The following is a 26442-nucleotide window of genomic DNA, read 5'->3' on the forward strand; positions in this document are numbered from 1 at the left end:
TGTTGTTATTATTTTCTAAATGTATTTATTTATTTATTTTATTTTTTCTTGTGGGCTTGGAATGGATTCAGTTCATTTCAAGGGGGAAAGTTTATTTGACGTACGAGCTTGGTCACGGACCAAAATAAACTTGCAAATCAAGGTACCAGTGTATAAGTATTTCTTCTTGAGAAACAATGAACAAGAAGATGATTAAAGTTGACTTTTAGCTGCAGTCGTCATTCAGTCGGTAGAGTCGAGCGGCGGGCGACGCCGGCGTCTTGATTGGTTTTGTGGCCCTCCGCTTTCTGCTCCCACCAGCCCCTTTTGTGGGCGGAGCTCGCAGCTGTCACTCAGAGTGAGCAGCATTGAGAGTTTGACCGTAAGAGATTGTCACCGCTTCTCCCCTTAGTCAACAATGAAGACATTTGACTCATTCGTATTTGAAAGCGGATTGAAGGATTCCAGATGTGCCGCAGTGGCACGCTCATCTGCTGGATTTTGTCTTTGTCAACCCTGGCGAGCAACTTTTTTACAAACGCTAATAGTGTGACGTGCCGCGTTCGAAGGAAACGTTGTGAGGAATGTTCCAGTGTGATGAAGAGCATCAACAGTGAAGGTCTCCACCGACCGACACTCACTCATGGCCGCTTCTCTTTGTCCTCCCACATCCGCCTCGGATTAATTCTCTTGCACTTTTGACTTCTAAATGGAATATATTGAAGTGAATACCCGAACGACGACAGGCGGTTTCCAAAATGGAACTTCAAATGGGTCTATTTTGCTGTGGTAATTATTCTTGGGAATAGCAGAGCGTCATCTTGAAGCTGCTGGATGAATTTTACGCACGTTTGTAGCTTTTGTTGTTGTATCAGGTTTGAATCTTCCTGCCGGTGCAAACCCTTTGTCGTCGGGCCTTCTGTAAGCACTATTGTGCGTTTAGAGAGGCAGGAATGTGTCATGTAAGATTGGAAATTTGTTTAAAATGGCCTTTTTATTGGCACCTCCACAAGTAAAAGTCAGCTGATTTCAGCAAGTTCCAAGAAGCGAGCATAACTCATTTTCTGCTCGGGTGGCACATTGGTGAGGTTTGTGGCAGCAAAAACAATTAGAAAGGATATTACATGACTAGAATCCGGGTTGCAAATTTAGGATTTAAAAAAAAAAATATATATATATATATATTTTTTTACATTTATTTAGTAATCAATTAATCTGTCGCTTATCGATTAATCAGGTAAAATAAATAAATAACAAAATAAAATGCATATGTTTTTATTTTCCATCCCTTTCTTCAAAAACAGGACATTATCTCAAATTGACATTGCAGAAAAAGCACAGACAATGATTATGGTTCAAACCCTGGGTTGGTCCGTAAAATTGGCACAAATGATAAAAGTAAGTACTAAAAGTAAGAGCAGATTTTTGCAAATGTCTTATTTTGAAAAACACATCGATAATCAGTCTGCTTTCATGGATGACTACAGAAAGTTTATGCAGAATATTTGCTGTTGAGAGGCTGAAATTCTGAGGATTTGGACAGTTTTAAGCTAAACAAGGTCTCAAAACGATTAATCGATTATCAAAATGGTTGTCAATTGATTTGATGATCCAATAGTAATCGATTAATTGTTGCACCTCTGGTGCCAGGTAGGATTTATTTTCATCCCAATTTCTAAGAGAAAATAAATATTAAGTTTACATGCACTGTACTTTTTAATGTTAATACAAAACTGTGTTTTTGTTTTGTTTTGTACTCCATATAAGCAAGCGAGTTGCTTGAGATGCTTTATTGCTCAAAAATGTGAAGTGACATACCATCAACGGGCGCTCTTATTTGTGTATTTCGACTTCTTACTGAATCAAGCATTTAAATCAAAATTGAATTGAATTGCAAACCTAAAGAGTCTTAATCGAATCATGAGGTTCTTAACGATACGCAGCCCTACTTGTAATTTGTGAAATTTATCGTAAACCTCAAGAAGTCTACTTCGTGATCCAAAAAATGTTTTAGGTATTCACACTCCTTTTTCCCCTCCATTTTTAGGGACCAATTCAGTAGACGAACAAGGAAACCAGGTAGGGTTCACACACACTCACGTGCACACACACACACACACACACACACACTGAGACCCCTATCTCGCTGGCCTGCCGACTAGTTGGCGACCTGATGGTGACTCGAGTCTGGTTGCGGAGACGTCCCCGTGACGTCTCCTGGAGAATAGCCGGGTCGCCAAAGAGTCAAACGGAAATCGAACGGGGACTTTTTGGAGTCTCCTCTGTACGCTGACTATAGGGAAAAAGCTTTACGCAGCTTAATGTCACAAAACTGCAATCGATCGTCATCGACATTTATGCAGACGTCTCTACTTATGACCATGTCAACCTCTGAAAGTATTAGAACAATCACCCCAATGTTTTGAATTTTATAGATGTTATAAAGCGTTTTCCTATACACTCCACGTTGTCACAAAAGTGCAACGTCATCATCTCTGCCTATGCTGACTTCAATTTGGGAATATATCAGAACGATCGCCACAATGTTTCGGATTATATGGACGTCAAACGTGCTTCGGAACGTTCGGAAACATTGTTGGAGTGTGCCGTTCGGTACAAGCAGAAGTGACGTACCGACGTATCCCTGCCAATGGCAAGACCTCCGCACTGAACCTTTACCAACCTTGTTGTTTGACTCTGTACTTTCAAATAAATTGTTCAACTTTTCATCTGGACTAATCATTGAAGAATCACTCCGACCAGAATAAAAGAACCAGGTAATAGAGGTTCAAACAGTCGCCCGGCTGAACCCGAGACACAACCTTTCTTTGTTCTCCTTTGACCTCTAATAGTATATAGGCCTATATCAGCGACTTGGGGTAAATTGGTTGCGACGTTGTCCGGGGACGTCTGCGAGACGTCTTTCCGGTCGGTGAGAGCGCAAGCAATGTTTTGCTCTCCGGGTCCCGCGGTGGCCGCGATTGATCGGTCTCGGCAGTCTGGGGACGTCTCCGTCGGTGAGATGGGCCCTTAAGCGGGCACACTTCGTCAGTCTGCGGTGAAAGCCTTTCATGTCCGCGGGATCGTCTTCCTGCGCGACGGACACACTTCGCAGACGCCCGCCGCGCACGTAGCACACTTCTCTCACCTTTTGTCCCACGCCACGTGGCCCTGCAGGCTTTTGACAAGTTTGGCGTGAATCTACTTTTATTTCGGCATCTATTGTGTCTGGAACTGTGACTTTGAGGGGGGGGGGGCATCAAAGAACCCCATTATCCCGATGATCCCACTTCCACGCACTTCAAAGGGCACACTTCTCACACCCGCTGCAGCCTTTTGTTGGGCCGGACCGCATGGAGCAACTTCCTGCTTCACTTTGAAGCTTTCACTGTGGGAAACATCGCCACTCAGGTTTTATTATTCAGCATTCTAAAGGTTAATTTCCCGAACACACGCCGTGCTTCCTTTGACGTGAGCAGCCGGCACGCATCGCAACAAGCAGTATTGGTGCTTTTGTTCTTAAAGATTGAGATGTTGTCTCCCAAAAATAAGACGCGGTTCACATAATATTAGGAAAACACAAACAAATTTATCGGAAAATACAACTTAATTCTCGTAATGACTTTTTTTGCCCCAAAACACAAATGTATTCCTTAAAAAACATTTTTTGTTAAAAAATAAGGCTTTATGTTTCCCCGAGTATTGCCGAAGGGACTGGAGGCAGGAGAGTTGTAGAATGGCCACGTCGTGGATGAAAAGATTTGTTCATGCCGTCCGGGGCACCCGCTTTTATACAAAAATGTTTGTTAATTTACGGTCGCTTCTGTGTTCCTCAGGCTGCTCGCTTTCTGATTGGCTACAGGACTCTGCTTTCCCCACCCCCACACATGAAGATTTTTGTTCGTAAATATTGAACACGTTCAATATTTCAGATTGTCAGTCCCGACCCGTTTGGGGCTCTTTTATCGGGACAAATCCTCTCTTAATGCACCTCAAACCAAAGGATCATCTCATAAGACGTAAGACAAGTCTGGCAATTCGGTGTCCTTGATGGAGAAGAGGCAAAATCGGGACAAAAACAGCCGGATTGTTTTTGTGTGCTTCGGGCCTTAAATAAAACTGAAAACTTTTCTGAAATGATTTCAGCCCAAGTGCAGTTGTAATGGTTCCGCGAGGTGGAACTCCTCGTTGGCTCTAGAATGACGGCTTCCGCTGTTTGTCCTGGAGAGGGCAGCAGTGTGCACCAGGCTGTTCCTCGTCCTCCTTGTTCGCAAGCTTTTCACACTCGTGCCGAGTCCTCGATTGTTTCCTGTGCCTCACTTCAAAGTACAGGCACACTTCTTCCACCTTCATCCTCCCCCTCTTCTTCCACAGCTTCATCACTTGTTGGAAGCTTCTTCAGAGGCCTGTGAGGTTCCAACCCTGCACCCGACATGAACAGTGTACACCATTAAGACACTTTTGTTAACATTTTTACACAGTTTGCCTAGTCTCACAATAAATATTTTGTGAATGTTTAGCCTGGGCATGAGACGCAACAAGTCAAAATAAAAATGTAATGTGTATCAACGTTATCAAATCACTATGGATGCAGAAAACAGTGTAACAGTGTGATTTTTGGGGCCGATCAGCGAGTTGAAAAAAACGATAACCGATCACTGATCCCATCACAAGATTGAGGAATGTGTCTATTGAAATGACCTGTTCATTTACTGTATATACTTGTGTACTTAATTGCTAAAAAAAAATACATTTACAATGAATAATGTATCTTTGTTCCTCTATTTATGCCAGTGAGGCATAGTGATAGAACAAATGAATGGTCTTCTATTAGATGGGAGGAAGTAAATACAGTCATTAATGTATCCACTTTTGGTGACATTTTGGTTTGTTGGTATGCTGTGAGATTTTTCAATTGTAAAATATGTTCCTTGGCTCCATAAAGTTTGGAAATCACTGCTCTCGTCAGATCGTGTATTCTAATCAGTCAGGTCAAACCAACATTACAACGTGACAGAAATAATGGGTGCTCACTTACTGTAATTAGATCACTTTATTTTTAATTAAATGACTTCACCCACACCGAAACTTTAGAGCATGATTTGAAAGAACGGCGGCATGTTTACGTCCAACCGTTCGTGCTACCGCTAGCTTGCTAGGCTACATGACGTTTTGTTGCCTGCTTGGGAGCCGTATCGTGTCAAAAGTACGTGAACATACCTCAAGCGAGCCTTAAACCAACGTCCTCTCCTGGCCTGAGCACCGGTGACCACCAACACACATTTTCCCCCATTTTGTCCTTATAATACAGTCGACGCGATCCACTCTTGTTGTCGTGGCCACGGTAACGAGTGTATCCGGTCGCACTTGAGTTGGTGAGATAAAACCCAGTGATCGTAAAAAACGGGATGCGGTGCTATCGGAATAAAAGATTCTATTGCAGTAGTCTGATAGAGCAAATTTGTCTTGTAGTCTGATCCGGGCATTACGTGTTGTCTGTCTCAGACGTGTGTTGTCTGTTCCACACCGCAGACTTTTTTATTTTTTTATTTTTTTTTTTATAAAATAACTTTATTGGCCGTTAGCTATTTACAGTACTACGTCAAAAGACACGCGACAAGGCTAAAAATAAACTAGCTTTTGGATTCAAATATACTGTACATGATGGCAGAGTAAAGGTCTTTTGCGGAACTGATCAAAGACGTCATTGATCGGATGGGCGAATTATGACATTAAAGCCGATCAGCCAATCAGCATAAAATGCTCAATATCGACCGATACCGATCAGGCCGATAAAATCAGTGTAAAGTCTAAAGAAAACATAATTATTATTTTTATTATTATTAACAGCATGCAATGAAATAGCCACAAAAGAGAAAAAGCGAGATTGTAGAATTAGAATAACTAATGGCTGTTCTACTTTCACATTTGAAGGTCATCCACTCACAGCTTCCACAGCCAATCACTTACTCGCAGTGATTGGCGTCTTATCCCAGCATACAGGCCAGGAAAACAACCCTCTCAACAGCATCTTTGACTAATTAGGGAGGTAGCTGCATGGCTTAGATGCTGACATATAAAACTAATGTACTTCAAAAATTAATTAATCTAAACCTTTTCGCAAGTCAAGTACTGTTTGCATATACAAAATAGAAGGGAACATTATACTATTGAGAGAAACTCAAGTCGTAGACAGTCTTAGATTAACCTGACACTTTATTTTGAGCGCACATGCTCCTTTATCTTAACGGCGGATGGATATCTGAAAGGCAGCGCAGGTTGCGGTAAGGTCGCGTTATTTGGATTCCCACATGATTGGCTCCTGCATCGCGGCAAGGACAGGCTACACAGATGTGACGAGATCACCATCCCAAACATGTATTACATTTGTACCAAAGAAAAACAAAGAAGTTTGTTATAGTTAGGTTTAGGGCTAGGGTGGTGCTTAAGACGGTTAAGGTTCGGATTAGGGTGGGTTAGGGTTTGTGGGAAACATGTTAACGCTGCCACACTTAAGTCACATACAGTACTTCTTTTCTCGTCTGGAACCAGTAGGGCGTGTTCTACAAGGATACAACAGCCAATCATAGTGTCCTGGAGCCAGTAATATTGGAGCGGGTCGTGTCCAGCCTAGAAACTGTGTGGGAATCCTAATAATGGTATGAGGTCGATGCTTACGCCAGTGCAAATAAGAGTGAGGGGGCTTGGTGGCAAATTCTGCTTCAGATGTCACCCCGATGCAACTTTCCATTTATATATAAAAAATAAAAAAAGTCATTCGCATATGGTGCGGTGCTGAACTCTTCTCATCGAAGCACAACAAGTTTGAAAATACCATCTCAAAGCAAAATGCACTATTATGTGTAGGGATGTTCCGATGCAACTTTTTCACTTCCGATCTATTGCAGCCTTGAGTTTTGGCCGATACCGGTCCGATCGGATTTCAGCAATAATAATACATAATTCACCTATTTTGTAGTGTGGAATGTTAGAAAAGGCTTGATCAAGTGATATTACTCAAACAGAGATGAATAATCAGTAACAGTAGCTATGAGGAAAAAGTGAGCCATTTATTATTAACCAATGGGTTACATAAAGTAACTGCTGTGCATGTCTTGACCTCTGAGGGGCAGTGTCGTGCACGGAATGTGATCCACACTTGCGGTAACAAAGAAAGTAGAAATCATGATCGACGATTGTTGTTATAACTCTTCACATCATTGGAAAGATATATCCCAGAGAGTGATGTTACATTGTATGTTTGTGTTTTTACGTTTATGTACTGAAATTGATTATTTTGAGAGATATAAGTGCCGAGTTCGATACTAATTTTTATTAGCTCATCAATGGCGTGTTTCATTAATTGTGTTCTAGCTTTGACCTAGTGATTTTTGTGAACAAAAACAAAGAGAGAAACTACAGTGCATCCGTCAAGTATTCACAGCGTTGCACTTTTTCCTCATTTTGTTAGGTTACAGCCACATCCCAAAATGAAATAAAATAATTATTTTCCTCAAAATTCTACACATAACACCCCATAATGACGTGAAAAACGTTTTGGGGAAAATGTGCAAATATTTTAAAAATAAAAAACTAAGACATCACATACATACAGTCCCCTCCAAAAGTATTGGAACGTCAAAGGTCAGTTCCTTTGTTTTTGTTGTGTACTGAAGACATTTGGGTTTCAGATCAAAAGATGAATATGAGACAAAAGTTCAGAATTCCAGCTTTTATTTCATGTTATTTACACCTAGATATTTTAAACAACTCTGCACCTTTTATTTGAAGCCACCCACTTTTTCAAGTGAGCGAAAATATTGCAACATGTGACTGATGGGTGATCAATTTTCCCTCTTCTCTCAGCTTTAAAATGGTTTGCTTGTCTCCCATAGACAGCTCTCTGGTCTTCATGTTTGCTTAACAGCAAATGCAGTTTTCACAGGTGAAAGCCAAAAACAAGCACTATCTAATGTTTAAGCAATCAATCTAAAAGGCAAGACCTGAGCAACTAGAAACACCCATCAGAAATAAAATGAAACGCATGACAGTTTGTTGTACTTTTTCAGTTCACTAATGAGGTGAGAAGAGCGCTGTGATGCAAATGTCGTCACAGCTCATGTGTCGAGATGCAAAGTGTGGGTGCTGGTAGAAGACCGGGTGGGGGTTCGCGAAACACGGCAACCCCGCTCTCACCGAGGCTTCACGCCGAGGCTCCGGTGATCCCTCCCCCGCGGGGGAGAAAAAAAAAGTCAAAATACTTGAAAACACGTCTTTGGCACTGAAAGGGTTGTTACGATTTGGCACACTTGACACTTTTGATTGGCGAGAGTGGACATTTGTCTAATGGTTGTCTGTTTTTGGTGTCCTGCAGATTCCCGATGAGTTCGACAAAGGTGAGTGTGAAGTTACTCTTCTTTTGGTCTGATACGTTGTCGCAAGACACTGCAACTTGAACTTTCATCAAGTAGTTTAAAAAGTAGGAGTGTTGTCGTTACTCATGTGAATAGAGGTGCAACAGTTATCGATTACTCAACAACGAATCGGTTATCAAATCAACTATTTTGATGATCGATTAATCGTTTAGAGACATTGTTGAACTTAAAATTGTACAAATCCTCAAAATTTCACCCTCTCAAGCAGTAAATATACTCCGGTCTTATTTTATTCAATTAATCAAAAAAATAATTGACGGATGAATCGATTATTAAAATAATCGTGAGTTGCAGCCCTAAATGTGAAGTAATCATAATCACGGTTTTCCAAGGGATGTTGTGATGTAATTTTTCTTCTCCTTGTTAAATATCTGCTGCATGCGAGTGTTTTCAAGATTTTATTACATTTCAGTCTGCAGGAAATGCAAATAAGCGGCAGCAGATGCACATTATGAATGTTATTCGTGTGTGTGTGTGTGTGTGTGTGTGTGCGTGCGTGCGCTCTCCATCTTATTGCATGTTTTCATTGCCGTTTTTGGCAGCGGCACATGTGTTTGTGTTGCCGTTTGAATGATGGATGGCACCACAGAGCCTCAGTGGCTCTGCCAACTGCCGTTATGCGTGCGTGCGTGCGTATGTCTGTGATCCATATGCCCATGAGCCATCATTCACCCACCCCCCAAAGTGCCATCTGACCACCTGAAATACGCACGCGCTCACACACACACACACACACACACACACACACTTCCATAGTGACGCTGTGAGAGCTTCCTTCCGTCCATCAGACGCAAGAGGACAGCTAGCGACAGCCTCTTGAAGCAATGACACACCAACTAAAAGAGAAGTTTCACAGAAAGAATATTTGAGCCGGGTGAGTCGTGCTGATGTGCACTGCTTCCACTAACAACATGGGTACAAACAGAGAGGACCTAGCTTACAAAACAGCCACTTTTCCCACCCCTCTTATTGCTATTTTTTGCACAAAAAGCGACCAGTGACTATACTAGCACCAACCCCGAAAACGCTTATAAGCAGTTTATCTCTGCTTCGTCAATCATTTTTTGGGTAATTTATTTTTTTTCTTCATGCAATTATAATGGCCGTTAATTATCCACAGATTTTCAGTATATGTGACCTGGTCCCTATCCCCCGCCCCGCAATGTTTCTCAAACTTTTTACACCACTGCCAGCATTAAAGTACAATAGTTAAGTGTTCATCAATAACAAGGTTTTATTGCTAATATGTATATTTAATATTATTGTAAGCCATTGTAACATTGTGGTTTGAAGATACAGTGGGTACGCCATTTGTTAAAATAATTTAATTTTTCCCCCTCATGAATGTACACACAGCAGCCCATATTGACAGAAAAAAAACATAATTGTTGAAATTGTTTTGCTGATTTATTAAAGAAAAACTGAAATATCACACAGCCATAAGTATTCAGACCCTTTGCTGTGCCACTCATAGATTGAACTCTGGTGCTGTCCATTCCTTCTGATCATCCTTGAGATGGTTCTCCACCTTCATTGGACTCCAGCTGTGTTTGCTTATACTGATTGGACTTGATGAGGAAAGCCACACCCCTGTCTATATAAGACCTTACAGCTCACAGTGCATGTCAGAGGGATTGAGGATCAGGATGTCAAAGGAACTGCCTGAAGAGCTCAGAGACAGAATTGTGGCAAGGCACAGAGCTGGCCAAGGTTACAAAGGAGGCCACTGTGTTCCTAAGAACACCTAAGAACACAGTGGCCTCCGTAATCCTTAAACGGAAGACGTTTGGGACGACCAGAACCCTTCCTAGAGCCGGCCGTCCGGCCAAACGGAGCGATCGGGGGAGAAGAGCCTCGGTGAGAGAGGTCAAGAAAAACCCAAAGATCACTGCGGCCGAACTCCGGAGATGCGGTCGGGAGATGGGAGAAAGTTCTAGAAAGTCAGCCATCGCCGCAGCCCACCGCCCGTCGGGGCTCTATGGCAGAGTGGCCCGACGGAAGCCTCTCGTCGGTGCGAGACGCATGAAAGCCCGCATGGAGTTTGCTAAAAAAAAAAAAAAAAAACATCTGAAGGACTCCAAGAAGGTGAGATATAAGATTCTCTGGTCTGATGAGACCAAGACAAAACTTTTTGGCCATAATTTTAAGCGGCACGTGTGGAGAAAACCGGGCACCGCTCATCAGCTGTCCGATACGGTCCCAACAGTGAAGCACGGCGGTGGCAGCATCACGCCGTGGGGGTGTTTTTCAGCCGCAGGGACAGGGAGACCGGTTGCAATCGAAGGAAAGATGAATGCGGCCAAGTACGGGGATATCCTGGACGAAAACCTTCTCCAGAGCGCTCAGAACCTCAGACAGCTGAAATACCAAAGGAGTGGCTTCAGAACAACTCGGTGACTGTTTTTGAGTGGCCCAGCCAGAGCCCTGACTTGAACCCAATTTAACATCTCATCTCAATTTAGGCATCACATCTCTGGAAATACCTGCAAATGTCTGCCCACCAACATTCACCGTCCAACCTGACAGAACTGGAGAGTATCTGCGAGGAGGAACGGCAGAGGATCCCCAAATCCAGATGTTGCATCAATCCCAAAAAGACTCATGGGTGGGTGCGTCGACTAAATACTGAGCAAAGGGTCTGAATACTTCTAGCTGTGTGATAGTTCAGTTTTTCTTTTTTAATAAATCAGCAAAAATTTCAACAATTCCGTTTTTTCTGTCCGTATGGGGTGCTGTGTCTACATTAATGGGGGAAAATTCACTTCAATGATTTTAACAAATGGCTGCAATATAACAAAGACTGAAAATTTTCCGTACCCACTGTATGCTTATATATCCATCCGTCCATCATGCGTTTTCTGTTCTTAAATTCAAACACGGGCAGACGGACGTTCATCTACCGTTTGTCACGTGTAGTGCTAGTTTAATTTTCGATTTCCATTCATTCCAACCTCAGGGCTTTGAGCGGATGGCAAATGGATTGTTCCGTTTGCCTTAGTTTGCCTTAAACTCAACTATTTCTGCTCCAAGTTGGAGGCACGCCTCACACCACGTGCGGTATCATTACTTGGCATTTGTTCCAACTACTTGTTTGTTGTCCCATGTGTGTCAACGATGCATAAAAAAACACACAGATGTTGTGTAGACATTTAGATGTTTTGGCTCGTTGGGTTGCGTTTAGACGTGTGTTAACATGCGCTCCGAGTTTGTGTTTTATTTGTGCGTGGATGTGTTTACCTTATTGAGAGATTGCACTTAGAGGTAGTGTAGACATTTAAAGTACACGTTGAGATGTTTTTATCCGTTGGAAAGCGTTCACCGTATGCGTGTAGTGTGCGTGTATGTGTGTGTGTGTAGTGTGTATGTGCATGTGTGAGGGAGGGAGGAGGGAGGGTGTGCGTATAGTATGAGAATGTGTGTGAGATCTGAGTGAGTGTGTGTGTAGTGTGAGTCTGTGCGCGTGTGTGAATGCATGTGAGAGAATGTGTGTATAGTGTACACGCGCGTGTTTGCATCAACATGGCCGAGTTGTTGTTCTCTGTCAAAGCTCCAGAACATTCCCGCTGTGTGAGTTCACATGTCAACGTAAAAACAAGGAGGTGCACGCACGCAAGCCGCCGTTTGTCACCCAGGTAGAAAACAAGCCACGGACAAAAGCGGAGTGAGTAGGTGTTGTGCGGCAGATGCCGGGCCTACGTTGGGCGCCCGATAGCGTCCTTGCCCCCTTTGCACTCTTTCCACCGTGTCGTCATCCTTCCCTCCGCTGAGGTCCCCTTCGTCGTCACTTTATATCATCGCCACCTCCTCCCTCATTGCATCCTCTCTCCCTTCGTTCACCTCCTCTCTCTCCCGCTTCCTCACCTTGGCCCCTCCCTCCTTGCATTCCTCAGCCTTTCTTTTCTGTTTATCCTTCATCTTTTCCCTCCTAATTTTTCTCTGCCCACCGTCACGCTCCCCTTGGCTTATTTTGCTCTCTGTATTCTCCCTCCTTCATTTTGTCGGTCTCTCTCTCTCTCTCTCTCTCTCTCTCTCTCTCTCTCTCTCTCTCTCTCTCTCTCTCTCTCTCTCTCTCCTTCCCTCCCTCCCCCTCTCGAGAGATTGTAGTGGGGAAAAAAGGCAACGTTCAACCATTAAAACATGCACTGGCGCAAATGCGACAAGATGACATTTTTAATCGCACAAGCTGAAAAAAAGGTGGCATGTGCAACCAATTTGGCAGTCTCGAGCCCTGAGATGGAGAGCTTGTTGTGACGGGCCCAAAAACACAGTTTGGATTATGAAAGGAGGACCGTTGGCAGAAAGCAGATGAATGGAGAGAAAGCAGCCAAGAAGAGGAGGAGGCCTGTTTCTTCCTCTCCTCTCCTTTCTTCTCTTTCGACACTTGTTTTTCCTCAAAACGAGAGTCATTAAAAAGCAAAGCAATAAAAGTGTTTGGCATACGAATGAGTGAGTGCAAGGGCACACATTCTTACTTTGTGACTTACCCTCACACAAAGTAGTCGGCAGTGCAGCGGTCTAGTGTTTGACACATCTGGCGCACACTTCTTTTCCTGATGAATCTGTTCCATTAAGTCTGACTAAAACACATCCATGCATCCATCCATTTTCTATAACGCTTGCTCTCACCAGGTTTCACTAGGCTATGGTAGGGCCAAATCGTTGGTCGTGGATTGTGTCACACTAAAAGACACAATCGTACCCGATGAAATATATCTGGCCCGATCTGGGAAATTGCCCGCTATAGCAAATCGGGCCAATATCGGGGCTAAAGTCCTGTTGTCTGATCTCAGCATAAGATTAAAAAAAAAACAATAATAATAAAAGATTTTTTTTAATATGTTGCAAATCTGAAGAGCTGTTTAATACATGTGCTTAAAGGCATTTAAAGTTTAGTGTTGGAGTTTGTGTCATTCAAAAGTTTGACAATATTTTCCTTTTTACAGCAAATGAATATCTGCTCCAAATAATCGGTTATTGACCTTGACTACTAATAATCGGTTTCCGTCCTGAAAAAAACCCATTGTTTCATCCTTAACAAAGAACAAACAGATTTTGCCTCAATTTGAGATATTTCCTCTTGGTTAGGTTGACAGATGTTGTCTCTTTCAGAACCTCCAGTGGTCCAGCAACTGAAGAGAACTGTTAAGTACTTCCAGGACTACAGACAGGTGAGTGGACTGCAGCTCTCCAACTTGGACCCGCATGATCCCAAAGATCCTCAGATCTTGTGTTTGATGCTGTCAGATGATCATCGAGCCCACCAGTCCCAAACTGTTGCCAGACCCAGTGAAGGAGCCTTACTACCAACCTCCGTACACACTGGTCCTGGAGCTCACAGATGTCCTGCTGCACCCTGAGTGGTCGGTACGTTTGCACAAACATTTCCTGTCAGATCCTGTCCAGATAGGTGCCGCCCCATCTGATCCTCTCCCATTTGGTCTGTTCTAGTCTGGTTTGGTTCCTCTCTCGTCCAGTTTCATCCTGTCCAATACGGCCCTGTTTGGTCTGGTCTTGTATTCCCCTCTCTGGTCCTTTGTGGTTAGGTGTTATCCTGTCCGGTCAGGCCTATCTTGGAAAGGTTTGGTTCATCTCTGATCCAGTCTTGTCGTGTCCTGTACCGGCCTGTTTGATTTGGTCCGGTCCTGTCTCGTCTTGTCCTATACGGTCCTGTTTGATATGGTCTGGTACTTCCCAGTCCGGTCCTATCCAAATAGGTGTCGTCGTGTCTGGTCCTGTCCTGTCGTATCAATTCTGGTCCAATCCGATCCTCTCCTCTCTGGTCCTATCTTGTACAGTGGGGTCTCGGCTGAGCCAGTACTTTTCGATCCAGTCTGGTCATGTCCGGTCCTCTCTGGTATGACCTGGTCAAATGTGGTCTGGTCATGTCCTGGTCTGGTCCTCTTTGGCATGGTGTGTTATGTTTTTCTACTGTCCTGTTCGGTCCAGTCTGGTTAAGCCCATTCAGATTTGGTCTGGTCTAGTGTGGGCCTCTCCTCTCTGGTCTAAAAAAATCACATTTAATCCAAAAGTGAAGCGCTGTGAATACTTTGCAGAAAGTATTCACAGCGTTTCACTTTTTCCACTCAAGTCTTTAGCTCGGCACACCTATCGTTGTGGGCAGTTTGGATCGCTTCCCCCCCCCCTCGTTCGGCTGTTAGGTCAAGCAGAATGGAAAATCTGTATCCTTATTTGCCGTAACAGTTTTACTGTGTCACAGTGGAGTTTTTAAGCTTCCGCGGTGGTATTATAATTGAGGTTTATTGAGAATCAGACTTGATCAGTCGAATTGAACAAAGTTTCTAGAAGGGAAAGAGAAACAAAGATGAAAGACAAAGCACTAATTGTAAACAGGGTGAGAGAAGTAAATCATTAAATTATCTCCAACAATGAAACATTAATATGAGTGTTGCATGGGGCTGTAGTGCTACACCCTGTGAGGGAAGGACAGGACAGTGAGCCAAGGGGGTGGGGGCAGGGCTGCCAGGCACTACTGCCTAACAGCCAAACCCCCCCTACCCACGACCCACCGTGCCCCAGAGATGGGTGTATGTGGTCCATTCAAACATAGGGAGTGTGTGTGATGCATTTAAAATCCGGGGGGGGGGCAAGCAGGGCGGACAGGCAGGGTGCACGGACCGGGAAACAGCACAGATGTGCTGAAACACAAGTTTTGGCACTTTGGAGTTTTGATGCGCTGCTTGATTGTCAGGTCCACATTGGAGGTGAAAACTCTCTGGTCCATTCCGGTCTGGTCCTATCCTGTCCTGTCCTGGTCTGGTCCTCTATGGTTTGGGGTGTTGTGTTCCTGCACTGTTTGGTCCAGTCTTGTCCCATCCAGTTCAGTCGAATCTGGTCCCATCAGATTTGGTTTGGTCCTATTTTAGGAAGAAACCGTTTTGTTTGTGTTTGTTTTTGTAGACGGGTAACAAGTGTGTCATCTCACCACCTGTCTGCTGGGACCCCACCCAACCCCCTTGTACATACAGACACACACACACACACACACACACACACGCTTGAAGCTGTCGTTATGTTTCTACACCAGACGCACAAACTTAAAAGTAAAAGTCAATCCGAATCAGAATCATCTTGATTTGCCAAGTATGTCCAACAAACACACAAGGAATTTGTCTCCGGTAGTTGAAGCCGCTCTAGCACGACAACAGACAGTCAATTGAAAAAGAACACTTTTGAGACATAAAGACATTGACAAAAAACAGTCACTGAGCAATAAAGGGTTAATGTTCACTTAAATATTTTTTTAATTGTATTCCACCAGGGTGTATGGATCAAATACATTTCTGTGAAAAAGTATTGGCCCCCTTCTCAAATTCTTATATTTTTGCATAGTTTCCCCACTTTGTTTAAGATCATCAAACAAATGTAAATATCAGACAAATATAACCCAAGTGAACTTAAAATGCTGTTTTTAAATGGTGATTTCATTTAGAAGGAAAATAACTATTCAAAGATATTTGGCCCTGTGTGAAAAAGTAATGCCCCCCCCCCCCCCCCCCCCCCCCCATGTCAAATGATGAATTAATTCTAGCTAATCACAATTTTTGGTTAATTTTCACTGATCACACCCAAGCTTGATTATCTCCAGACCTGTTCAATCAAGAACCCGCTTAAACACGATCTGTCCTGACAAAATCAAGTCGGACAAAAGATCTAAAAAAGCTGCAAAAAATGACACGATCCAAACAAATTTAAGAACAGTCGAGAAATAAAGTAATTGACATCTATCAGCCTGGAAAAGGTTACAAAAGCCATTTGTAAAGCTTTAGGATTCCAGTGAACCATAGGGAGAGCCCATTATACTCAAGTGGAGAAAACGTGGAACAGTGGTGAATCTTCCCAGGAGTGACCGTCTTATAAAGATAATCCAAGAGAACAAGAGTGACTCATCCAGGAGTCCACAAAGGAACTCAGGACAACTTGTAAAGAACTGCAGGCCTCCCTTGCCACACTTACGCTCAGTGTTCATTACACAACAATAAGGAAGAGACTGGGCAAAAATGGCATCCATGGCAGAGTTGGCAAAAAGAACTGCTGACCAAAAAGAACATAAAGGCTTGTCTTACTTTTGCGAAAAAAACATCTGAATGTTTCCCAAGATTTTGGGGAGAATATTATATGGACTGGCGAGATGAAAGTTGAGGTTTTTGGAATGTGTGTGTGTCTCTCGTTACATCTTGCGTAACCACCACTAACAGTCAAACATGGTGGTGGTAAGCAAAGCAAAACAAATGTATTTATATAGCGCATTTCATACACAAGGTAACTCAAGGTGCTTTACATGATTAAAAGCATTTAAAAACAAAGGGGAAAAGAAAAAAAAGTGGTAGTGTGATGTTCTTGGGCTGCTTCTCCTTCAGGACCTGGACAACTTGGTGTGATTGATGGAACCATGAATTCTGCTCTTTAACAGAAAATCCCGAAGGAGAATGTTCAGCCATCAGTTTGACCTCAAGCTGAATCTCAAGCTTGGCTTCTGCAGCAGCATAATGATCCAAAACATATTAGCAAGTCAACTTATGAATGGCTGAACAACATAGAATAAAATAAAATAAATAAATAGATGTTTTGGAGTGGACACGTCAAAGTCTGGAATTGCGAAGGCCGTTCATGTTCGCAAGCTACATTTTTGCTGAATTCAAACAATTGTGCAAGGAAGAGTGGGCCAAAGTATCTCCACAGGGATGTGAATGACTCATTGCCATTTCGAGAAAACGCTTGATTTCAGTTGTTGTTGCTGAGGATAATCCAACCAGTTCTTAGGTTGAGAAGGCCATTATTTTTTCACACAGGGCCAGGTAAATTTATTTATTTATTTCCTTATTGAAATCACCATTTAAAAACAGCATTTTAAGTTCACTTGGGTTATATTTGTTTGATGTTCTAAGAATTTGAGAAGGGGGCCAATACGTTTTCACGGCACTGTATTTTGAAATTGGTTGTCTTTTGTGCTACACTTACTGTAAATATAGTATAGCAGAAACAATTGGAGGATGCCCGGTGTGGTCTGACACACATTATACTAGGTAGGGATGTCCCGATCCAAGCTTTTCACTTCCGATCCAATATGGCAGCCTTGAATTTTGGCCCATACCGATATCGGTACGATCCCATTTCAGCAATAATCATACATACTTTACCTATTTTGAAGTAGGGAATGTTAGAAAAGGCTTGATCAAGTGAGATTACTGAAACAGAGAACAGTAATCAGCAACAGTAGGTATGAGGAAAAACTGACCCATTTATTATTTACCAATGGGTTACATCAATTAACTTTGAAAATAAGAAAAACTACCGTTGAATAAAATAAGCTACATTAGGAAATCCTTTTCAAATAACTTCTCTAAAACCAATAACAAAAATAGATATTTAAATTGTAAATAACCACTGCTTAACTTAAACATAAGAAAACCAAATAAAATCATCTAAATTAATATTTAATACAAATTATACTTTTAAAGTGCAAATTAACAAAGTTCATTTTCTTTCTCCACATGTGCGGCAATACTGCTGCAATTGGGGTTTAGTTTTCTTGACAATCGCTGTTCCTGCTGTGCACGTTTTGGCCTCTGAAGGGCAGTGTGATACACGCTATATGATACTCACTCGTCGTAACAAAGAAAGTAGAACTCACGATCGATTATTGTTATTATAACTCGTTTTTCACAGAAATTGAAGAATATATGCCAGAGAGTGTTGTATTGCCTGTTTGAATGTGTTATACAGCGTTTGTGTACCAATACTCATTATTATTGTCATCATGCAAGTTCGACGCTTACCGTTAACTAGCTGGCTGAGTAGAAGCAGATGTTCCCAGCCAGCCAGTGAGGATTTACGTATTATACGACACAGAGACCCGCGCAAAATAGACCACGGCCACGATGCGGCGAGGGATTCTGGTTCAAGTAAGCCATTTCAAACTAAAAAGAAGCATTTTGGCAAAATATTTTTCCAGAGGGAAAAGCGATTGCTGAAACACACCAAAAAACAACTGCAACCAAGACTTAACCAAGAGGCTGTAGATAATTTTCAAATCATCAAATTTGATTTTTCATTTGTAGGACAACGACACGTCTTCATTTTGGATTAATACAAGGCGTAACAATTTGAATGTGATTCGTGAGTCAGTGCGAATAGCAATTGGGGATTTAGACGGTGATTCCAAGCTCTACTACAGTAGTTACAGTATTTATTTCACCAATTATAGACATGCTAACTCTTGGAGCTGGCTGCTGATTGCTCGCACCAACAACTCGCTCGCACTGACGGTAAACACGTTAGCAGTTTTGAAACTGGGACATTTTAAAACTGCGGTATACCTTGAAACCGTTAACCGGCCCATGTCTACACTATACCTATATTTAAACGTGCACCGCACCACGACCAACTAGAATTCTGAATCTCACCTTGGACTTGTTCTTCTCGTTAAACAATTTAGTCGACACCTAAAGTGATCACGTTTGCTTCATCTGCGCCTCCAGCTGGCAACCGGGTGGCGCTTCAAGAAACGTCCCGGCATCGATTACCTGTTCCAGCAGCTGGCGCCGCTCTACGAGATCATCATCTTCACCGCAGAGACCGGCATGGTGAGAAGCATGCGCGCACAGACACACACACACACACACACACACACACACACTTACTTTCCCAAAACAAGGCATCGCTGTCATGCAGATGATAAAGATGATCACTTGTAAACCATTGTTGGAGAAGAACAGCTGTTAAGGTGGTAGGGAGGGGCTACACCAGTGATCACTAACGTGGGCCATTGTGATTTCCTAGGAATGTCGTGGAAGTGATCATTTGAAAATGTAAGCACTTTATATAACTTTTACAGAAATAACGTGTTGCATATTGATGTTGATCTGTTTCTGACTTTGTTCAATTATTATTGATCGTTATTGTGCAAAATCATTACCATTCATCTGCGTCTTCACATAGATGAATATCACAAATTATTAATCACTAGGGCCAGACCGATTCATCGGTCGGCCAACTTTATTGCCCAATTTTAGCCCTTTTCAAAATCATAATAATCGGCCGGAGTTTGGCCAATTAAACGCCAACATATTCTTACTTTCTCATGAAACAGTAAATGCTGTAAGGTGTTGGAGTCACACAGAAGTATGTCCTATCGCTATTTGTCCACTAGATGGAGGGCTGACTCCATTCAATTCAATGCGCATCTGAGACAATGACTTTTTTGCCCCAGTTCTCTCGTGGCCACCGCCACTATTTACAACAACGGCTGGTTAGCGTGTTGCGTAAGTGCTGCCGAAGCTCCTGAGCATGATATTGCTTTTACATAAAGCAAAATCTTCTGCTCTCCTACGACCACTCTCAGGAACAGGTGGGGATGGAGAACCATATATAACACATGCTCTTAAATTCACCGCATATAACAACCAGAAGGGCAACCAGGAGGTTTTGGGGAAGTTTCAGAATTTGCGTGCGGGCACACACTTTTCTTGAGACGATTCTGTGTTGACAGGAAACTTTAAAAACAAATAAATAGTTCGGCTCAAATCCATTTAAGTTGAACTCTCTCTCTCTCTCCTTACATCATATATTTAATATACAACTCTGTCAAAGATGACATCTTTTGACATCTGAGAACGTCGTCTCTGGTTTTGATTTTGAAGTCATCACTTCATGGCAAAGAAAATAATGGAGTAGAAGAAATGTGATTTCATGTTAAAGGGAATCTTGCATAATTTTTTGCCAGTCAGTCTTTATGTTGCTTATATACTGCATACATTTATGACCTAAATCTAAAGAGGAATTCATCAGTTAATTATTTTTGCATGTTTTTGTACTTGAAATCTTCTTTGTTGTAAAGTTAAACAAATAAGGACAAAGTATTGTAAAACAGTCAAATGTTCTGCCTGTCATTCATATCTTTGTTTTTTTAATCGTTAAGGGACCAAATAAATAAGTTATTGTGTTCATATTGTCTTAATTAATCTGGCGATGAAGTGGTTATCAGAAATATTTTTGGGCCATATATCAGAATGGGAATCTGCCTCAAAAAATCTGGATCAGTTGGGCCCTATTAATGAGCTTTAGTTAAAGAAAATGTTTGCAAATTTCTTATTTGAGAAGCATGTTATCAATCTGGAATTATTTCACTTTAATCAGGACTCAAGCAGGAAGTCCCGCTTTAAAAAATTCCTTGTGTTTTCGGACATACTTGGCAAATAAAGGTGATTCTGATTTAAAGAAGGTCACGGACGTGCTGGTCACCAGTTGGAAGAAGAGCAAAATCATGCATGGACAATGCGGGTAATCGCGTCTGACGTGGTGCGAATTATTTTGTTAACGTCGCCTCTTCACATGCTAAATGTGCGCTGAGGCGTCGTGGAGGGGTCTGACGGCACTTTGACATGCATAAAGGGTCGTCACCTTGATGCCGAGTCTGTTTGTGTGTGGCCCTTTTGTCCCACAACACACACAATAGCAGGCTTCTGCAGACGGCCTGCGTTTATATTTAACATTTAAATTATACACACTCTTAAAAACAGTTTAGGTTAATTTTAACCAAATTATTGTGTGTCCCCCACAAAACAAATGGGCTATTCATTTGAGGCCACCTTTTGGGTTGAATGAATCACCCAGCCATTTGGGTCAAAAAAACACCAAAAATGTGGTTATTTGATAACTCAACAATTAATTTGACCCAACAATTTGGTTACTTTCAGAAAATCTGCCCAAGATATTTGACCCAACACACGCAACCTAGGAATTAGGTTAACATATCAGCCGTATGACCCAACAAATGGTTACTTTGACCCAACAATTTGGTTACTCTAAAAAAAAAAAAATTCCATCCATTTTCCGTACCACTTATCCTCACGCAGGTCGCGGGTGTGCTGGAGCCTATCCCAGCTATCTGTGGGCGAGAGGTGGGTACACCCTGAACTGGTCGCCAGCCAATCGCAGGGCACATAGAAACATACAACCATTCGCACCTATGGGCAATTTAGAGTTTTCAATTATCCTACCATGCATGTTTTTGGGATGTGGGAGAAAACCGGAGTACCCGGAGAAAGCCCACTCAGGCATGGGGAGAACATGCAAAGTCCACACAGGCGAGGCCGGATTTGAACCCGCAACCTCAGAACTGTGTAGGCAGATGTGCTAACGAGTCGGTCACCGTTCCACCTCTCAGAAAAATAACCCAGAAATTTGCTTGCGTAACTTTTCTACGGGTACTGCGGCTAACATTTAAATTCCACCCGGAACGGCCGGTTTGGAAGCCTCCAGTCACGTGCCAGTTTGGAAGTCTGCCGCTTACAAATGAAGTGGTGTCTTTTGTGTGTCCCAGACGGCGTACCCTTTGATTGACGGCATCGACCCGCAGGGTTTCGTCCTCTATCGTCTCTTCAGAGACGCCACGCGCTACATGGATGGACATCACGTCAAGGTGTGTGCGTGTGTTAACTACAAGCAACTGTCAATGACCATTCTATCACTGGTCATACTTAGTAACTACCCAATGCTATTAGTGGAGTTTCATTTCGACAAAAGTATTTATCATTTTGATGCCACGGAACTATGTTCAAGTGAGTTGAGGATTTTCATTTTTGGCAAAAAGTAGTGGTTTGGCATCAGCTTGGTGCCAAGGAACTAGGTTGAAGTGAGATGAGGAGTTTCATTTTGACAAAAGTATTGCTTCGGTGTTATTTTCGTGCCAAGGAACTGTCAAAATGGGTACTTTGGAGCCAAGGACTGCAGTGGAACCACCCCCCAACCCCCCTTTCTCTTCGTAGCCTCTCTTTGACCCTGGCCTTCCCCCCTCCTTTCTCCCGTCACTCTTCCTCCGTCCCGCTAATCCCTTGTCCCCCCCGTCGGCCGGCCGCTCCCCGTCCCCCCCCGTCGGCCGGCCGCTCCAACTGTCATGTGCGAGCGTGGCGGAGCGTCCGGTTAACCTACTTCTCCCGCGTCCCGTCTCCAGAACTCGCATCGGCGTCAACAACGCCTCCTGGCGAGCGAGCCGCGTTCCGTATACCGACAGAATCAGAAAATCCGCAATAATGTTGATCGCTGTTTGCCAGTGTAAAAGCAGATGCTTGCAAATGTCTTATTTTGAAAAAAGATCCTCAGTCTTCTTTAATGGAGGACGACAGAAATCGGAGAATATTTACTGAGGGGCTGAAATTCTGAGGATTTTTAAGCTAAACAAGGTCTCTAAACAATTAATCGATTATCATAATAGTTGAATAATTTGATAATCGATGACTTGTCGATTCATCAATTAATTGTTGCATGTCTGATATAAAAGTACGTACAGGACTCGCGCGTCAGTGGACCGGGACACAAACCGATGCGCAGCTGTCGTTTCCACGAGATGGCGCCCTCAGCAGGCCGTCTTCAACGCGGGACGCTGGTTACACAACGAGCGATCCTCGCTCCCGTCAGTGTGAAACCTGCGCGGCATCCTGCTATTGTTTGCGGGCCGCGTCCTGGATCCGATGTCTTATTGTTGGATGAGGAATGACGAGGGTGAGGATGAAGAGGAGCACAACAGTCGGATTAGCAGTCTTCCTCCTCGCGCACGCAAACGGGCTTCTGCCGCTTCCGCTCAAAGCCCAGTGCTCAGCGATTGTTGCAAGGACAACCAAAGCAATTCTAATACCCTAAATCATTTTAATGACGCCTTATCTCATCTCCACAAGGCGTAAAACAATAAGAAACATGCAGCGCAAGCACGCACACTCACACGCACATTTTCATTGTGTTTACTAAAAGTCACGCCAGCTAAAGCAACGTGAGCTCACATATAACAAGGTGTTAATATTTGTCTTTGGTGTTTTCTCTCCATGCAGTTGCACGACGTCATGCCATGTCGTAAAAGGCGCCTCGCGCTCAGCCGCGGCGTGACACGTGCTACACGAGCTCATGTCGGCGCTCCCGAATCGGTCCGGGTACCGCCGTCCGCGACATGACGAAGCGTCGTCAGTACGTGATCTCCCGGTGCGTACGGTAAATGATTGACAAGTTGCTGCTTGCTGACGTCATTATGAACACGAGCCTCAATGGTTACGTTGCACTAGCACAAAGTACAAATACTTCATGACTCTACTTGAAAGGGGAGTTAGGAGTTTAAAAAAAACAGAAAACACTTTTTTGTCATATTTGTTAGAACTGTCTGTACAAACCTGACAGTAGTACAAGAGAAAAATGAGATGGGGAGAAAAATCAGCCCTCTCGACCCCATTAGGAAAGAACCAAAGACAGAAGGAAGGCATAATGGATGACTCACGTCCATATCATGCCAAAGAACTACTGTAATTTCTCGTGTATAATGGGCACCCATTATAATGCGCACCCCCAAAGTTGATCTCAAAATTCTGGAAAACCCTTCTACCTATGTATAATGCATGAGTTTACTTCTACCCATATGATCAAAACATGAAGTATTATCTGTTAGTTTTTTCAAATAATTATGAACTTAAGCACTTTATTTGAACACATAATACCTTACTTTTATTTAGTAAATGAGAAAACACACAGTTGTGCTCATATGTTTGATTACCCAGACAGAATTTGTAAGAAGTGTACAATTCTGTAAAGAAAAACATGAAGGACCAGGCAAAACACGTTTAATTTTATTTTAATGGGATTCAAATTAAACTGTCAAGCATTTCAGAAAATCATTATCATTAAACAAAACATAAGAATAAAGAAATGAATGATGGTTGTTGTTCAGTCATCAGTCGTATTTTAAAAAACAATATTTCACAAATTCTGCCAGGGTATGTAAACGTATGAGCACAACTACATATATGCAGTCATATGTACCACACTTTTTTCATAACCTCTAGATGGTGGTGGCATACTGGAATGAAAGTTTGCAGTTTTTTCATACCCTCTAGATGGCAGCATACATTTATATAATATGAAAGGTTTTTTTCAATTTCCCCTATACTCAGCGCTATTGACTTTTAACAGTTTTTTGGGGGGGTGAAATGTGCATTGTACATGAGAAATTACAGTACTTTTGTCAAAATGAAACTCCGAAGCTCACATCAACATAGTTACTTGGCACCAACGTGATGCCAAAGCACTACTTTTGTGAAAATGGAACTCCTCAACTCACTTCAACATAGTTGTTTGTCACCAAAGCGCCACATTCCAATTGAAATGGAGACGTTTGACAAATTGAAGCCATTCTTCCACGTCACAACGTTTCAAACAGTTCCAACTTACAACTGCTCATCTTATTCAGAACATCCTGAAACATTCAAATGTTCACAATAAAACTAGACTAATTAAAAGGGAGTGGAATAAAATTTGTAGAGTAAAAACACCATGGTTTGGCATTGCCTTGCTGAAATAAGCAGGGGCGTCCATGAAAAAGACGTTGCTTGGGTGGCAGCATATGTTTCTCCAAAACCCGTATGTACCTTTCAGCATGAATGGTGCCTTCACAGATGTGTAAGTGACCCATGCCATTGGGACTAACACAGCCCCATACCGTCACAGATGCTGGCTTCTGAACTTTGCGTCCATAACACTCCGGATGGTTCTTTTCCTCTTTGGCCCGGAGGACACGACGTCCACAATTTCCAAAAACAATTTGAAATGCGGACTCGTCGGACCACAGAACACTTTTCCACATTGCATCGGTCCATCTTAGATGAGCTCTGGCCCAGGGTGTTGTTGATAAATGGCTTTTGCTTTGCATAGTAGAGTTTCAAGTTGTACTTACGGATGTAGCGCCGAACTGTATTTACTGAAGTGGTCCTGTCCTGAGCCCGTGCGGTGTTATCCTTTACACATTGATGTCGGTTTTTGACGCAGTGCCGCCCGAGGGATCGAAGGTCACGGGCATTCAAAGTTAATTTTCGGCCTTGCCACTTCCATGCAGTGATTTCTCCAGATTCTCTGAACCTTTTGATGATGATATGGACCGTAGGTGATTAAATTCCTTGCAATTGTACGTTGAGGAACATTGGAATTGGGGTTGTAGATAGCTAATATAGCCATCCATCTTGTAGACCGCATATCCTCATTACCCTGGATTGGTTGCCAGCCAATCACAGTAGCTAATTATTATTTATTTTTTTTGTGCATCACTTCACATGAGGGCTATTTGATGTTAAAACTTCATTTTTCTTTTTCATTTTTGTACTTGAAAATTAAGTAGTTGAATCAGTATTTTTTTCTTTGAGCTGAATCTTTTTGTAGGAGGTACTTTTGTCACCTCCCGTCAACTCGGACCACAAATCATGCGCCAAGTACCGAGACTGCCTGCAGGTTCGCCAGGAAGCAAACATTAGCGGCTCATCTTTGTGTGTGCGTGCGCGTGTGTGTGTGTGTGTGCGCGCGTGTGTGTGTGTGTGTGTGTGCGCGCGCGCCCTCAGCTGGTGGAAAACCCCTGACTGCAAAAGTGTGTTTACTTGAAAAACTCTGTTGGCAGCGAACGGCGGAGGCCAATGAACTGAAACTGCTTTCCTGTTTTTGTCCATGTTGGTCTTAATCGAAAGCATGACGACGCTCGGCGGCGGCATCTCGCACCTTCGTTAACATTTAGTTTTTTACCAAAAGCTGGCATGCACGTAAAGCTCTTGAACATCTTTAAAGAGAGCCCACACATGAAGTTCCTGCTCTTCTAGTGTAGTGCCAAGGTTGACCTGTGAGAGGTGGCGCAGTGCCACAGGGTATCCAGAAAGAAGTAGAATAGAAGAATTGAATAATAGAAGAATAGAGGAAGAGGAAGAATAGAAAAAGAATAGCTTAGACGAAGAAGACAAAGACAAAGAAAAGCAAGTTCTAAAAGGACTAGTGGGTGTGGTGGTGGTGATTTTTCAGCGACCTTCCTGATAGGTGATATATCAGCGAGCCTCCTGATTGGCTATCATTCTGTTTCAGGTAACAATTACCGAGTCAGCGGCTCAGCCCAGCCGGGTGGTGATTTGTGGCTTTGTGGAGGCAAATATTGAACAGGTTTCACGTTGTGGATTTGTGAGAGGAGCGGCGAGTGAAAATGTCTGAACGCAGCCCACAC

The 26442-nt window shown here is 42.8% G+C and overlaps 1 protein-coding gene across 2 annotated transcripts in view; it reads left to right on the forward strand.

The window, feature by feature from the left end:
- Window positions 1-26442, forward strand: part of timm50 (translocase of inner mitochondrial membrane 50 homolog (S. cerevisiae)) — a 33576-nt gene that overhangs the window by 3508 nt on the left and 3626 nt on the right. Inside the window, exons 3-8 of one of the 2 annotated variants that reach the window (XM_061680901.1) lie at window positions 2027-2058; window positions 8354-8375; window positions 13524-13582; window positions 13659-13778; window positions 18914-19018; window positions 21757-21855. In XM_061680901.1, the coding sequence (XP_061536885.1) occupies window positions 2027-2058; window positions 8354-8375; window positions 13524-13582; window positions 13659-13778; window positions 18914-19018; window positions 21757-21855 (437 nt within the window). The remainder of the gene's footprint in view (window positions 1-2026; window positions 2059-8353; window positions 8376-13523; window positions 13583-13658; window positions 13779-18913; window positions 19019-21756; window positions 21856-26442) is intronic. The other variant, XM_061680902.1, reaches the window with a different exon arrangement.

The sequence above is a fragment of the Phycodurus eques genome, chromosome 7 (assembly GCF_024500275.1).
Source record: "Phycodurus eques isolate BA_2022a chromosome 7, UOR_Pequ_1.1, whole genome shotgun sequence".
Taxonomy (NCBI): Eukaryota; Metazoa; Chordata; class Actinopteri; order Syngnathiformes; family Syngnathidae; genus Phycodurus; species Phycodurus eques.